General features: G+C 42.9%; 2 protein-coding genes across 2 annotated transcripts in view; both read left to right on the forward strand.

The window, feature by feature from the left end:
- The window catches only part of kiaa0586 (KIAA0586 ortholog), a 115,705-nt gene that overhangs the window by 7,787 nt on the left and 90,525 nt on the right, over window positions 1-17,393 (forward strand). The window contains exon 9 of the mRNA XM_082974267.1: window positions 7,363-7,495. Coding sequence (XP_082830393.1) covers window positions 7,363-7,495 — 133 coding nt within the window. The remainder of the gene's footprint in view (window positions 1-7,362; window positions 7,496-17,393) is intronic.
- irf2bpl (interferon regulatory factor 2 binding protein-like) lies at window positions 12,457-15,523 on the forward strand. Its single transcript, XM_014194694.3, has one exon. The coding sequence runs from the start codon at window positions 12,839-12,841 to the stop codon at window positions 14,846-14,848; it is 2,010 nt and encodes a 669-aa protein (XP_014050169.1). The 5' UTR covers window positions 12,457-12,838; the 3' UTR covers window positions 14,849-15,523.

The following is a 17,393-nucleotide window of genomic DNA, read 5'->3' on the forward strand; positions in this document are numbered from 1 at the left end:
TCGGTCTCCCCAGCCGCAGGTCTTGGAATGCAGCCTCCTCCTGATCACTGGAGATGTGAATTACATCCATACAAAGCACCATTGACTATTTTAAAGGTCACATTTTAACAGTGTAGGAGGAATATGATGGTATTCTTAAGGAAAAAGGGTCACACCGCACCGCATGAATATATACTGAACAAAAATATAAACGCAACATGTAAAGTGTTGCTCCCATGTTTCATGAGCTGAAACAAAAGATCCCTGAAATTTTACATGCGTGCAAAAAACGTATTTTTCTCATGTTTTACACAAATTTGTTTACATCCCTGTTAGTGAACATTTCTCCTTTGCCAAGATAGTCCATCCACCTGACAGGTGTGGCATATCAAGAAGCTGATTATATAGCATGATCATTACACAGGTGCACCTTGTGCTGGGGACAATAAAAGGCCACTCACAACGCCATAGATGTCTGTTGGAGCTTCCAATTGGCATGCTGACTACGGGAATGTCCACCAGAGCTGTTGCCAGAGAATTGAATGTTAATTTCTCTACCATAAGCCACCTCCAACATCATTTAAGAGAATTTAACAGTATGTCCAACTGGGCTCACAACCACAGACCACGTACGTTTATGGCGTCGTTTGGGCGAGCAGTTTGTTCATGTCAACGTTCTGAACAGAGTGCCCCATGGTGGGATGGGATTATGGTATGGGCAGGCATAAGCTACGGATAATGAACACAATTGCATTTTATCGATGGCAATTTGAATACACAGAGATACCGTGACGAGATCCTGAAGTCCATTGCCTTTTTTTTTTTTTAAGGTATCTGTGACCAACTGATGCATATCTGTATGCCCTTTGATGTTAAATCCATAGATGAGGGCCTAATTCATTTATTTCTATTGACTGATGTCCTTATATGAATCTCTGAAATTGTTGCATTTATATTTTTGTACAGCCTATTAAACTCTGTACTGCTGTTATATTGTGCTGGCTGGCAATATCAATTAAATTGCTTGGGAAGATTAGGTCTTGCTCCTCTCTCTTTGTGTAAAACTCATTTAAGGGTGAAACCATTCAGGTGAAAACAATGGCTGGTGCACGGCTGTGCAAGTATAGACAAACAGACAGAAAGGCAGACTGCGCCCTTCAGTGCTTCAGTTTATTGATTTTATTTTAGGGCTCACAAGTGGCGCAGCGGTCTAAGGCACTGCATCTCGGTGCAAGAGGCATTACTACAGTCCTTGGTTCGAATCCAAGCTGTATCACATCTGGCCGTGATTGGGAGTCCTATAGGGCGGCACACAATTGGCCCAGCATCGTCCGGGTTTGGCCGGAGTAGGCCGTCATTGTAAATATGAATTTGTTCTTAACTGACTTGCCAAGTTAAATAAAGGTTAAATAAATAAAGAATTGATAGCCATCAGTCTTGAAATACTTTGTGAACAAATAGTTGGCTTTTTAACCAGTTGAATGATAGGGCAAAATTTAGATTTCCACCTAAATAAACATACCTGCACATGTTGCATAATTTCAGAAAGGTCTAGAACTCACCTTTCTGGTAAAAAAAAATAGTTATCAATTGCTGAGGTGTACTCACTTTTGAAGCCACAAACTCAAGTATATAGTACAATACCATTTTTTTACCCCCTATTCAACAAAAGTTGGGCAATGGGGCCTGAAATGACTGAAATTCTTTCTAAATATAGTAACATTTAAATTATAAACGACTTACTATAAGATTTCACCTTTCTTATAACTGTATAATACATGTGATCATACTTCCATGGTGACCAAACCGGACATGTGCACGTTGATTTTGTTCACCCACACCAGAAGTGACCAGGACACGCAGGTTGAAATATCAAAACAACCTCTGAACCAATTATTCATTTGGGGACAGGTCAGAAACCATTAAACATTTATAGCAATTTAGCTAGCTAGCTAATTTGTCCTGGTATATAAACATTGGCAATTAATCCCGAAATAAAACGGTGAACCGAATTAGTTTCTCGTCATCTCTCCTCCTTCCTTAAGGCTTCTTTTTCTTCTTTGGACTTAATATGGCGGTTGGCAACCAACTTTACAGCATTTCTACAAGCTACTGGAGTGTGGACCTCAGTTCATCTTTCAATCACCCACGTGGGTATATGCTCCTAAAAACCAATGAGGAGATGGGACTTGCAGCGCGTCGAGCGTCACAAATAGAACCAATTTCTATTTTAGCGCCTGGCCACGCAGATGCTCGCTGTCTCGCGCGAGCAGTGTGGGTGCAATGATTGAATAACATGTATGTGTACATTTATTTTGCAACGCTTGTGCAGTGTAGTCAGCATGTTAGTGATAGTACAATATTGACTCTATTTAATATAACTGACGACAGAGAATTTTTCTCCTAAACGTCCATTTCAAATGGTGTCTCGTTGCAACTTCAGCTTTAAGCACAGGGATTTCGTCCGTCTGAGACCAAGAGAAAGTAGTCTTGTTTTAATTCTATGAAATGATTTAGTCTTTTTTTCATGTTGAGAGCTCTAAATCATGCTGCGAATATCACAGCAGGATGAAACCACAACGGTTGGATTCTCTAGACTGTCAACTTTCATATGCCATCTCCCAGGCTGGGCTCCGTTATTCAGAGGAAGAGCAAATGTATTCTTTGCCTGGATAGACCAGAAAATGTGACACGTCACTCCCTATGCAAATGTGGGGTGTGAAACCTGACACTTCAAGTCGGTTCCGCTGACAGAGTGGAAGCGGAGGGCAGACAGATGGGTCTTTCTGGCACTATAAGGCACGGAACCCTACGGCGCTCATAGAGCGCTTTATGCACCAAAATGTCAGTCGGAACCGGTCCAGAACCGCTCAAAGTTCCCCGTATAGGGGACTTAACATCTGAATAGATGTGCCTTTTTGTTGATGTGGAGGTAATTGATGTTTCACACATAGACGTTGCAGCAAGCAAGTCAACTCCAAGACACCTATGAAGCTCACCAGAGTTGGAGAAATATAGTTATTGTTGATAGTGTGTATATACACTCAGCCATTTTGAGTGCACACTGACAACAACAGCACCTTCAGAAAGGTCATATAACTGCTATTCTAGTCATTGTGTCATTCACCACGAGGACTATTACTGGCTACTCCTCCACTGTCCTCTGTTCAACTGTAATTTGTGTGCAGTCTAGTGCTACATGTTGGGGACAAAGATCAGTGCCAGGTTCTCCGCTACACCCTAGACACTGCCGTCTGAAAGCCTTGGACAGTCTTCCCCTCGAAATCGAATAGGCCTCCCTCTCTAGAATTGGTATCCATGGTGATGGATGTGTGGGGGGTGAGTGGAGTGTTAATTATGGCTTGGAAATCATCAGTGTGTTTGTAGGTATGGGTGGATCGTGAGCGGGTGCTGTAAGAAATTAAAGGGAGACATTTGGGGAAATGCATAGGTCTTGTAAGATTGACTCGATACCCTTGCTTTGTTTGGCCGACTGACCAGTGTTACTTGACCAGCCTCCCTATTAAAGCCAGCAATGCAGTCAGAGGGACACAGTTGTGATAAGGGAATGCACTGAGTACGGGCATTTAACATTTGTATCAAGTAACGGTCTGTTCACATATTTTTAAATGTACATTGTCAGATGACTTGGATTTATCATCACTTGCAATTTCTATCAATTGGAATTTATTCAAGCTGGACATAAATGTTCATGAGCTATCACTGCGGCATAACAAGCACGGTGATGTAATGTACTTTATGTACTGCACATATTTGGTGTGACGAACTGGTTATTGTAATGATTAGAGCATGTTTGAGGGAGGATGTTGTTAGCCTGGCAGACTCGACCCACGTGACTCATAGAGCTGTGAGACACTGGTCTGGAAAGGAGGCTGTTTTTAATGCAATATTCGCTCAGAAGTTGTGCCACGGGTTTGATTGGTTCTCCAATTTATTTGTAATTTTATTTTTGGGGGGGGTTGAGACCTCTCATTGTTTTGGATTTGAAAATCCAAACGTTGTAATGTTTTGGGGGCTGTGTGTGGGTGTTTTAAGTGAGAAAGACACAGAGAAGAGCCAACCAGTAAAAGCACAGCCCCCTTCATTATGGACGCATTGTGCCGACAACATCAAAGAGCCGTTCCACACTCTGTTAGGTGCTAGTCAGACTAGTATCCTAGTGGTTAGAGCGTTGGACTAGTAACTGAAAGGTAAAATAAAATAGTATGTTATGCCATAAGATGTCTGAAGTGGCACCATTTTGTTGCTGGTAGTACCTCCAAACCAGTTGTCATGGCAACCATGCTATTTCTTCTCCTTTTGCCTTTTCTCTTTTTTTTTTCCTCTATATTTTTCTTTTCACCAGCTGCCAAACTGCTCTCTTTGAGAATTTGCTATTTATAGTCCTTTCTTTCCTTTGTTTCCCAAGCACTACATCCCCATAGGGGCGGCAGGTAGCCCAGTGGTTAGAGCGTTGGACTAGTAACCGAAAGGTTGCAAGATCGAATCCCCGAGCTGACAAGGTAAAAATCTGTCGTTCTGCCCCTGAACAAGGCAGTTAACCCACTGTTCCTAGGCCGTCATTGAAAATAAGAATTTGTTCTTAACTGACTTGCCTAGTTAAATAAAGGTAAAATAAATAAAAATGTGTCTTCGAGAAGCACTCGCTCGGTAATCTCCTATTTTAAAATGTGATGTCATCTTCAAGTGTTTCATCATCAGTCATCCGGATACACACAGACTAAGCCCCAGCCATACCAGACCCCCACTCACACACACACACAGTTATAGCATTCATCTGTCAGCCTGGGCCTAATTCTGATGAATGACACGGACTCAGGACTAATCTTCTCCTCTGAGGGGTATTTCCTCCCAGCACCAGATCACATGAGGTAAATGCCTCCCAAATGGTACCCTATCCATATAGTGTGCTATGTAGGGAATAGGGTGCCAATTGGGATGTATTTGCTTTTCTGATCTGCATAAAAACACAGCATTTTAATTTATACATTTTAACGGTGACTTCACCAGGGTCCTCATTTTGGATAGCTTTTGTAGACTCATAATTAAACCAGTGGAACACACCTTTATGATAAGCAAAGGAAATCTCTTAATGTGTTTTGGTAAACATCCACTTTCTTCCGGGTGATCCAAAACATGACTTCGTAATTTAATTACGTAGTTTAAGTTACTTAAACTACGGGTCTTTTTATAATTTCCTTCAGCCAAGTCCACCATTTTGGTTTTGTCACTCATCGTTGATTGGATTCCATGCTGCCATTACAGCGCCTGAGAAATACCACTTCGGGTCATGTCTGGCCCCTGTAGAGATGCCCTTTTGAACAGAAATGGCAGACTATATATTATTAGCCTGGTGCCCTTACCTGCCATGGCCTGGGCTGCAGCTGATGGTCAGCAGGGGGTGTGGTGGGGCATGCATTACTAGCTAATGGAGGGCACCAATCAGGTGACCAATCCTTTCATTCAGCAGTGTTGTCGTAGTCCCCTCCCCCCAGTGTCTGGTGAACAACATTCCCAGGTACTAAACCAAAAGAAAGGGTATTGCACAGTGTGGGAGCAATATATTATATATCTATGCACCACATTGCTTTGTTTGAAATGAGTTGGCAGAATTCTTTGCGGTTTTGCAAGTATATTGCTTTGTTTGTTTGAATATTTGCTGGCATTATCCAGTGAGACATGATGTTGCACAACATCCAGCTGTAACTATATTTTAATAAGCACTTCACTCTGCTCAGAATCATTATATTTGTTGTGGTGGTGAAGGAAGTTTGTTACCATGCAATTCCATTCAATTGCTTTTCGTCCTACTTGATTCAACTTAGTATGATAATGTTAAATATATGCCATTTAGCAGACACTTAAAAAAAATCCAAAGCGATTTAGTCATTCTTACATACGGATGGTCCCGGCAATTGAACCCAGTATCCTGGTGTTGCAAGCACTATGCTCTACCAACTGAGCTATAGAGGACAGCATGTTAGAGCAAAGATTGTCTATTATATTGACGAGATAGTCAACGGAACACTCTAACAATGGAAATACATCAGATTGAAGGCAGGTGGGAGGAGGTGAGATCAGGTGGGACCATTCTAGCCAATGAGAGGGCAGATATGCGTGTGAACAGACCATAGAGAGAGAGGACTCAGCTTCATCTATATCATCATAGCATCTGTGACAGCATGGCAGTGCCTTTTGAGGCTATCTCCGTTTTAAAGTAGTCCATTTTCTTTTTCATTGGCTGATGTCTCCAAACTCACCCAGTTAACTACTTTAAAATGGTGGAAGCCCTCAATGGCAATGTCCGTGCCAGAACGGGTTATATCCTTGATGAGTCCTCCTATCTTTCTCTATGACAACAGGCACAAGTCCAAGATGCTGTAGTCTCTTTTTTTCCAAAGTTGCCGAAATACCACGTGCGTCCACTTATATCAGTGCATTTGTAACAACCTAACCGTTACGAAACTTCAATTCCATCAAATGAGCCTCACTTAGAAAATCATAGACTTATTTATTTTTATTTTTTTTACATGTATTCGACACTCATTGACCTCCATCCCAAAATTCCTCACTTCATAGGCTTATTTTCATTGACAGATTTTGGGCGGAGTAAAACCTCTCGCTTCCTGTCTGGTTGGAGTCAATATTGTTTTAAGTGGGAAGAGACCTTTCTCCTTTGACCAGAGGAAATGATTATGCTAGCTAGACCATACAGACCAGGGCTAGGATTTTGTTCCAACTAGGCACTACACCTGACCAACTGAGCTAATTGACCAGTTCAGTGATTGCCTAAATTCAACACATCTGGTCTTCCAGGTCGTTTAAATCAAAAACATGAAGTGCCTGTTGCACTCCAGGACCAGGGTTGCCTACCCCTGTACCAGACAGGCAGACTGTTCTAACCATATGTTATCCATATGTTTATTTAACTGATTTCACTTTCTCTCTGTATTCTTAGTTTCTATGGGTGTCATACCCCTGACTGAGCTAAGCATTCCAATACATTGATGACAATGACTATGAATACAACCAATATCATCCATCTGCCTTTTACTCATGAACTAGTTAGCCTAGAGAGAAAAGCCATTTGGATCCAACAATAGATATTGATACAATTTCTGTGTGACAAATCTTTAATCTAGAATATGAACACACCATTGTATAGCAAATGATCTACAGAAGAAAGAGATTTGTGATGAAAATGTATGAAGAGGCCCTGTGAAGCAATCAGCTCATTGTGCGATGTGAATTCCTGTGTCCCTGTGTGGAATACTGAGAGAGGGGGGAGATAAAGTGCTGACTGAGCTGAGGCAGGTGTCTGAGACTGAGTGGCTGATTGCTGGTGTCTCTCTGTCTCTGCAGGAAATGGCAGACTTCTGGAGGCTATCCCTAACAACAGCAGCAGCTTGGCAACCAGAGGTGTGCAGCAGCAATCTTCTGCTAGGGCTGCCATAGCAACGCCCAACGACGGCTGCCAGCAACCAGCGCAATCCAGGTAAGGGAGAAAGAAAAAAAAATTGTGGTCAGTCATTTTTTTTTCAGGATTTGAAAGAATCATTGGATATCTTTTGTCTTTGAATTTAACCTCCCAAATTTTGCCCATCAATCTTTGACTGTGATTATTTCATAGACTAATATGTACACTACCATTCAAAAGTTTGGGGTCACTGAGAAATTCTTGTTTTTGAAAGAAAAGCTATTTTTTGGTCCATTAAAATAACATAAATTTGATGAGAAATACAGTGTAGACATTGTTAATGTTGTAGCTGGAAATTGATGATTTAAAAAAAATTGAATATCTACATGGGCGTACAGAGGCCCGTTATCAGCAACCATCACTCCTGTGTTCCAATGGCACGTTGTGTTAGCTAATCAGTGTTTATAATTTTAAAAGGCTAATTGATCATTAGAAAACCCTTTTGCAATTATGTTAGCAAAGCTGTAAACTGTTGTCTTGATTAAAGAAGCAATAAAACTGGTCTTCTTTAGACTAGTTGAGTATCTGGAGCATCAGCATTTGTGGGTTCGATTACAGGCTCAAAATGGCCAGAAACAAAGAACTTTCTTCTGAAACTCGTCAGTCTGTTCTTGTTCTGAGAAATGAAATTTCTCGTATGGAATAGCCTTCATTTCTCAGAACAAGAATAGACTGACGAGTTTCAGAAGAAAGGGCTTTGTTTCTGGCCATTTTGAGCCTGTAATCGAACCCACAAATGCTGATGCTCAACTAGTCTAAAGAAGGACAGTTTTATTGCTTTTTTAATCAGAACAACAGTTTTCAGCTGTGCTAACATAATTGCAAAAGGGTTTTTTAATTATCAATTGGCCTTTTTAAAATGATAAACTTGGATTAGCTAACACAATGTGCCATTGGAACACAGGAGTGATGGTTTCTGATAATGGGCCTCTGTACGCCTATGTAGATAATCCATTAAAAATCAGCCGTTTCCAGCTACAATAGTAATTTACAACATTAACAATGTCTACACTGTATTTCTGATCAATTTGATGTTATTTTAATGGACCAAAAATGTGCTTTTCTTTCAAAAACAAGGACATTTCTAAGTGACCCTAAACTTTTGAATGGTAGTGTATATTATTGGCATATAGTATGTTTAAAACAGAGCAAAGGACAATAGGGACAATGTTTTTCAAAGACCTTTACAATTTCAGCATTAAAGGGATAAAGGCTGTATTTTCTCAACTCTAAGAACAGCGTAAGTTAACAAGTTGTGTGTGTGTGTGATTGTAAAGAGTATTTGCATAAAAGGAAAGAGCAAAGGAGAGAGAAAGAGAAAAGTAGATGCAGTTATTCACTGGACCACTCCGGTCTGTCACCTAGCTGAGAATGATCCCCATGACAACGACAGCGGCATTTATCAGCTCCATCTGAGAGTGAGAGGAGAGAGTAGGTAAAGTAGTCTACAGTGCATTCGGAAAGTGCTCAGACCCCTTGACTTATTCCATATTTTGTTACGTTACAGCCTTATTCTAAAATGGATTGAATTTATGTTTTTCCTCCATCAATCTATACACAATATCCCATAATGACAAAGCGAAAACAGGTTTAGACATTTTGCACATTTATTTAAAAAAAAGCACACCTTATTTACAGAAGTATTCAGACCCTTTGCTATGAGACTTGATATAGAGCTCAGGTGCATCCTGTTTCCATTGATCATCCTTGAGATGTTTCTACAACTTGATTGGAGTCCACCTGTGGTAAACCTATTGATTGGACTGGGGAAGGGTACCAAAAAATGTCTGCAGCATTGAAGGTCCCATAGAACAACGTGGCCTCCATCAGAAGTTTGGAACCACCAAGACTCTTCCTAGAGCTGGCCGCCCAGGAAAACTGAGCAATGGGGGAGAAGGGCCTTGGTCAGGGAGGTGACCAAGAATCCGATGGTCATTCTGACAGATCTCCAGAGTTCCTCTGTGGAGATGGGAGAACCTTCCAGAAGGTCAACCATATCTGCAGCACTCTACCAATCAGACCTTTATGGTAGAGTGGCCAAACAGAAGCCGGTCCTCAGTAAAAGGCATACGACAGCCCGCTTGGAGTTTGACAAAAGGCACCTAAAGACTCTGACCATTAGAAACAATATTCTCTGGTCTGATGAAACCAAGATTGAACTCTTTGGCCTGAATGCCAAGCGTCACGTCTGGAGGAAACCTGGCACCATCCCTACAGTGAAGCGTGGTGGCAGCATCATGCTGTGGGGATGTTTTTCAGCAGCAGGGACTGGGAGACTAGTCATGATCGAGGGAAAGATGAACAAAGCAAAGTACAGAGAGATCCTTGATGAAAACCTGCTCCAGAACGTTCAGGACCTCAGACTGGGGTGAAGGTTCGTCTTCCAACAGGACAATGACCCTAAGCACACAGCCAATACAACACAGGAGTGGCTTCAGGACAACTCTCTGAATGTCCTTGAGTGGCCCAGGCAGAGCCCGGACTTGAACCCAATCGAACATCTCTGGAGAGACCTGAAAATAGCTGAGCAGCGATGCTCCCCATCCAACCTGACAGAGCTTGAGAGGAAATGCAGAGAAGAATGGAAGAAACTCCCCAAATACAAGTGTGCCAAGCTTGGAGTGTCATACCCAAGAAGACTCAAGGCTGTAATTGCTGCCAAAGGTGCTTCAACAAAGTACTGAGTAAAAGGTCTGAGTACTTGTGAATAATGTGATTTCTGTTTTAATTGTTTTTTTTAAATGTGCAACAATTTCTAACAACCAGGTTTTGCTTTGTCATTATGGGGTATTGTGTGTAGATTGATGAGGGGGGAAAACAATTTAATATATTTTAGAAGAAGGCTGAATAAGGCTTTTTCCTCAATGTGGAAATAGTCAAGGCGTCTGAATACTTTCCGAATGCACTGTATCTGCATGCTGCTGGCAGTCTGCCAACATCTCAAATGAAAGAGCACTTTGAACTGCTGCCAAGTTTGGAGGAAAAGAGGAGCTGTCAGGCCTGCTTAATGTTGGCAGTTTGTACTTGGCAAGTCTCACCTTTTCCCAGAATTCATCTGTCTGGCAACTTGCCAGGTGCTTAGCGGAAGCAAAAAATTAACCCCTGCGCTTGACTGTGTGGGCCCCGCAAAATTTTCCACAAAGAGGGAGAGCGAGAGAGAGAGATCAAGTTGGTGTGTGAGCAGCTCAGTGTGAGCAGCTCAGTGTATGCATGAGGGACCGTGGGGATTGCACAGGATCCTTTCAGGAAGGAGGGGAGCTCGAGGCTGGTACTCAGGCAGACAGTGTGTAGAGTTATGTATCTGGTTGTTTTTGAAGTCGTCTGAGGCAGAATTAGCTGATTTTAACATTGCCGCGATGTTGAGCTCTGCAGATGATATTTAAACGACAGAACTACCACTTACATGGATGGATATATGTTAGTTAGTTGATGTGGCATAGTTTTCTTATAGGCTTATGTTTTAATTCTATCCATATGTCTACAACACTTTTGCCACATGCTTTTAGGATCATTCAGACCTTTTTAGAACTGGAAGATTGTGCTCCACACTCATCAGGCACAACTATTGATAGTGTTGGAGTAAATGGAACAAACAGACTTTTCTCTTCCCCGGCCCAGGTCTTTATCTGCTCCAATTCTGTTGACTGATGATGGCTGCCTCTTTCATTTGCCTGTCCTTCACAATCCCTGGAGCACAAATAAAGTGACAGTTGTCCACATAACAACCTCAGCTGCTGCCTGCTGCTGGTAGTCATAGAGCCTGCTCTGTCTGGCACAGACTGAAGGAAAAACACCAATCCATCTTTTCTTCTAGTCCTGTTGTTGTTTCTAGCTTCCCCCACCACTGTGTGGGCTGGGAGAAAAAGCATGTATTGCTGATGATTTTATATTGGGTATATAGTTAAGGAAGGCAGTTAATATGTTGAAGTGCAATCATTTAATTTGGTCTGACTTTGCATCATACATACGTCGCATATTTCATATACAGTGACATCAGAGACATTATCAGTGTTTGTAATTACAGTCTGTGCTGTACTCAAAACACAGTATTTACAACTACTCACCAATGTGCACACAGTACCCACTTAGCCTAAAAGCACGGTACAGTGAAAGCAACATTGTTTTGGGAAAGCGGCGGCATGGCGCTGACTCTTTCTTGACCGAGGCCATACTTGGCCCCTTCTTGGCTGGACGGAGGGACCACACCACCACCACCATGCAGTACTGTGCCAGCGGTATGTGTAGACTGCAATATATGACTTTTCTTCCTCCCTCCCTCTGCTGCCTTACGTTGTTTTTCTTCCCTCTCTCGTCTTCCAGTTGTATAAAGGAAAATTCTGCTCGCCTGCCTACTGGGTGTTGTTAATCAGGAAGGGGAGACTGGGGAAAGGGGGGGATGGATGGGGCGCAGTGCAGACTATGCTTGTCTGTACATAGGTTAACAATCAACATGTAGGGAACCCCTAACTCGTGCTCAACTAGCCCAGTGTAATTATTACAGAGGATATTGCTGAGCAACCGCGATTTATTTTAGCCAGTGCGCTAAAAAAATAACAATAAATCTTATACAGTACACCGGTTATTGTAATCGCTCATATCTATTGGAATGAATAGGCTGCCAAATTCAATCAGATTAGTAGCATATTTTGGTCAGAAATTAACTGGATTACATAAAGGTAGACTATAGCCAGGCGTTTGCATTTTAACCAGACGTTTTGTTTGATTCAGTGAGTAGTTTGATATAAAATAATGTATTATTCTGTCGCTGCATTGCAAGCACGACGCATAATAAATTAGTTTGTTTCATTATCATAAATTATTTTATCATATTGAAGGTTTAGTTTAGCTGACATAAGCAAAAGTAACCTGTTTGAAACAGAATAAATGTTTATTTAATAATAATAATGAATGGTATAATGATTATATCTCATTCAAATGCCCATATTGTACAGACCCGTATTCTGCTGCATGTAATTTGTGTAGCCTAGCTCCCAGTCCATTCAGAAGATTAGGAGGGAGTGGTTTGAGTTTGCGCGTTTGGAAAGCAACAAGTGGCATGTCATTTGTTTCAAAGGAACTGCGGAACGTGGTGCTTGCGTCACTGCTCCAGCCAGGTGGCATTCCAAGTGGGGAGAGGAGACGTGGAGGCACAATCAACATTTCAAATCACAAACTAAGTCAGGATGTGAAGCGCGTTTAAAGCGAATTTCATTCCTACAACCCAACACTGCACGTCACTGGCATCAGAAGTCAGAAGACGAGTAGGAGAAGAGGGTTTCTTTTGTGTGGCAAATTCACGGACTGAAAAGAATTCCAAACGAATAATCTGGGGGAAAAGGACCAAGGCAAGGGACATTAAACATGTCTTCTGCACAAGTATCTTCATCACGGAGACAGTCATGTTACCTGTGCGATTTACCCCGTATGCCATGGGCTATGATTTGGGATTTTACGGAGGCAGTGTGCAGGGGTTGTGTGAATTATGAAGGTGCGGATCGGATCGAGTTTGTTATCGAAACTGCACGCCACCTCAAACGAGCTCATGGTTTCCAAGGGGGGAGATCCCCCGGTCCACCACCGCCGCCCACAGTCAAAACACAGTCGGCAATATCAGCCAAGGAGACGGTGCAAATCAGCCATGTGGACGGACCCTCCAAACAACAACAGTCGGGGATGGACCGCTACTCTCTGAGTGCGGAAAGACCTCGCTTTGACTACTCCAGTATTGGCGCCCATGCCAGCAGACTTCCCAATGGAATGAGCGGTCCAAATGGGTTCCCCAAACCGGACGATGGTCCCCCAGAACTGAACCGACAGAGCCCGAACTCCCGTCGGAGCCACGGTCTCGCTGCGGTCCCAGGACAAATGAACGTTCCCCCCAACCTTCTCCCACAGACCATGTTGAATGGACCCTCCTCGGCAACAACCATAGCCCCGCATAGCCTGTCCAGCCGCCCCCCTCCTCCATCCATTGTGGGACCCTCTTTGTCCATGGCCGCTCAGTCCATGTCAGAACAAGGTAAACGACCAGGTTCTGTGTCAAGCACTGACCAAGAGAGGGATCTGAAAGAGAAACAGCGTAACGCAGAAGCTTTGGCTGAGCTCAGTGAAAGTTTAAGGAACAGAAACGAAGACTGGGGAAACAAACCCAAAATAGTAAGGGACACTTTGGTTACTCTTTCGAACAGCTCCCCGTTTGATGTGAGATTTAAAAAGGATCATTCACTCGTGGGTAGGGTGTTTGCTTTCGATGCAGTGTCAAAGCCTGGAATGGACTATGAATTGAAAATATTTGTCGAATACCCAAATGGATCTGGTAATATATTTTCCAGCGCATCAGGGGTGGCCAAACAAATGTATCAGGACTGCATGAAAGACTTTGGCAGAGGGCTTTCCTCGGGCTTTAAATATTTGGAGTATGAGAAAAAGCATGGTTCGGGGGACTGGCGACTCCTGGGTGATTTGTTGCCCGAATCCGTCCGATTCTTTAAAGAGGGGCTGGGGGTTGAAATGTTGCCTCAGCCCTACATCGATGCCAGCTGCCCATTGCTGCCCACTGCTTTGGTCAACATCCCTCGTGCCTTGCCATCTACGAGTGCACCGAGGACTGGCGTGCGTAAGCGTAAAGCCTCCCCAGAACCTGACTCTGCAGAGAGCGCGCTGAAACTATCTGAACAGGAACAACAGAGGCAGCAGTGGATGGCCAACCAGAGCGAGGCGTTAAAACTGACCATGGCATCCGGATCATTCGGTGCCTCACACGGGGGACCTCCGCCGCTTGGCCCTGGCCATTCTGTTCACTCAAGTCGCGCCACACCCCCTGAATCTGCGCCCCAGAATGGACAGTCTCCAATGGCCGCGCTCATGTCTGTCGCGGACACGTTGGGCAATGCGCACTCTCCGAAGGACAACAACTCTGTTCACTCTACAACATCCACCAGGCATAACAGCAGCAGCCCAGTCTCCCCAGCCTCTGTTTCTGGGCAGAGGCGTTTGGCTTCCCGTAACGGAGAGCTCAATCTGGCCGGGACTCCGTCTCAGTCCAATGCGCATTCTGGCATGGATCAGGTCCACTCGCAAAACATTCCAGATTCTCCCATGGCAAACAACGGACCTCTGTGTTGTACCATTTGCCACGAACGTTTAGAGGATACCCATTTCGTTCAGTGTCCGTCAGTTCCCAACCATAAATTCTGTTTCCCTTGTTCTCGAGAGAGCATCAAAGCGCAGGGAGCAACTGGCGAGGTGTATTGTCCTAGCGGAGAGAAATGCCCCCTGGTAGGTTCTAATGTGCCTTGGGCGTTCATGCAAGGTGAGATAGCAACAATATTAGCTGGGGACGTTAAGGTAAAAAAGGAGCGAGACCCATAGATGTGATCTATGGCTTCCCATAGAAACGTGAATTTTAGTCGAATATATACACGTGTGATTACTCAAAACGGACAAAAATAGTCGATGTACAGAGACGTTCTCCACCTCATGTCTGTTTTTTTTTAAACAAAGGAACATGTGATGTCATGTCGCCTAATGTTATGGAGGGTGTGTTGACGGGTAGTAGTGTTGTATTTGGGTGGCAGTGACGAGTTAAAGCACTAACTTTATAATCACTGCTGCAGTTTTATTCCTTCCAATTAATGCACTTCTCTCATTATAAAAAGGCCAGTTTCTACTCCCAATGAATATATGTCTGTAAAATTAAACTACTCATCGTGAATATCCAATAACAGGTTACATTGCCCTAACTCCTGTATTGGGTACGAATCAATATGGGGATTTTTTTCTTCTTCTCTTCCTTATTTTATTTCATATCTTTAATTTTTTATATTTTTTACAGCAAATATCTCTTCATCTTGTGATCGAAAATATTTTTACTACGTGTTATTCATTTCTCTTCCAGTTTGTTTTGATGATGCACGGATGCTTAAAAAGGTAGAGCAAAATGCTGTACATGAACGTAAACTGTTTGTTTATACATTTCTGTAGGTACAGAAGACTTGTAATGTGCCTTGGAGCTGAGTAAATTGTAATAAATTCCATTGATATTAACCCTTGGTGAAATGTCAGTTTATTTAACAAGTTTAGACTGTTACAAAATCTGGGTCACTGAGGTATAATGAATAATTCCTTTAGTTTTGGTGTCCATCAGTATATTTCTCAACCATAGCATTTTAACAATTTACAATGTTATCCCTAACATAAGATTTGATCTAATTGGACATGACAACCTTGATATTAAGATCTGGTTCAAAAGTGTTTTATATTCAAATGTGTTTATTACGCACACACCTTGCTACAAAGCCAAATTAACCATGTACTCAAATATATTTATATATATATCAGATGATTCCATGTTTATTCATAACATCTTTCACTATGTCAAATTAACATTGCTTTACATTCTACAGGGATGATCCCTGCTTAAATATTTTTCCATTTTAAATGAGCATTTTAGTCATTCAGCAGACACACACTTGTCCAGAGCAACTTACAAGAGCAATTAGGGTTAAGTTTCTTGCTCAAGGGCACATCGACAGATTCCCCCCCCAAATGAGTATCACTTAGTTGCATCTATCTGAATGGCAAATAAGTTCCTTGCATTGGATATGCCCACAATTTCAACGGCTGTGCCTCTCGGCAAGACAAGAAAAAGAGGCCTCAACAAGTTGGCATTGAATGCCATGTTGCTCTCCTCCTTGTGCTTATAACAGTCAGCTGTTACGGCATGCTTCTCACTAACGACAGCTCATCTTTCTGATGGTTGTAGTATTGGTGCATGCTCAAGCAGCACTACGATTTCCCCATGTTTACGCTGCGTGTGTGTGTGCTTCTGTCTGAAAATGATTGCACATGCCTCAGTATAGCCCAAGGGAAGGTATTCCTCGTTTACAATGCAGCAGGCAGGCGGTCATTGGACACGGTTCCTCACTTCCATTGGCCGGTAATAATATAGATAGATAGATATAGCACGGTTGGTGCATGGCTGTTATGTAGCTGTGAGTCGAGCCTAGCGCTGCTAACCTAGCGCTGCTCTGGGTTACGGAGACAAATGGTCGTATGTACACACAGTCTGCAGCAGGCAGCGTGGTTCCCAATCCCACGTGGCTCTGTGCCATGGAGCGCATAGAGCAGGTAGAGACTGGGAGGTCAGATAGCCCCATAAATACCAACCAGGCTCAACTAGAGCCTTCTGTACGTGAGCTCGGAAGAGACTAAGACCATGGCTGCTATGTATGTCCCGGAAACATGTCACAAACTAGTATCCTTTTCCCAAGAGAACCAACCGATGTACATATACTGGAAATGGAGAAGAGCTTTGATACGCCCGTTGAGGAGTATTTGGTAATGTGAAGGCAGCAGTCCAGATGTAGCCTCGGCCTTAACATTGGTCTGACGTGTCTGAATTTAGATGGGGTCTGTCCTCCAGCCTGGGGTTGTTGGAGGTGGCGGCCTTTGTACAGTATCATCCCTGCTCGTCGGTGGGTTATGAGGTGGTTCTGTAGATGGAGAGGTGAGTAGGATTTATCCTCAGAGACTCCTGTCTTCTATGTAATGCTCTGACCGACTGCCGTAGTTAGTTTTGAATACTCTGTCCTGGTTACCGTCCCTGTTTCCAAGTAGGGTTTTTACCGCCTGGGGAATACTATGGTCAAAATAATTGGTTGTACGCCAGAGGAAAACGGGGTTGTTAGTGTCGAGTTTCTCAAATTTGGTTCACACAAATTGGCTCATCAGTTGGAATAGAGAAAGCGGCTGTCTGAGTGAGTAAGCGACACCCCCCCACCCTTTCTCCAAGTCTGATAGAAATACAAATCTCACACTCATTTTCTCACTCAATCTTTCTTTTTTCATCTCCCAGGCGGCATTTTCCGACTATAGTATATCCAAAATAATCTCTCTATTTACCAACATGCGCACA

The sequence above is a fragment of the Salmo salar genome, chromosome 01 (assembly GCF_965601325.2).
Source record: "Salmo salar chromosome 01, fSalSal1, whole genome shotgun sequence".
Taxonomy (NCBI): domain Eukaryota; kingdom Metazoa; phylum Chordata; class Actinopteri; order Salmoniformes; family Salmonidae; genus Salmo; species Salmo salar.

What these genes read in the sequence shown, in the direction of transcription:
- irf2bpl (XM_014194694.3), top strand. Translation starts at nt 12,839, where the DNA reads ATGTCTTCTGCACAAGTATCTTCATCACGGAGACAGTCATGTTACCTG.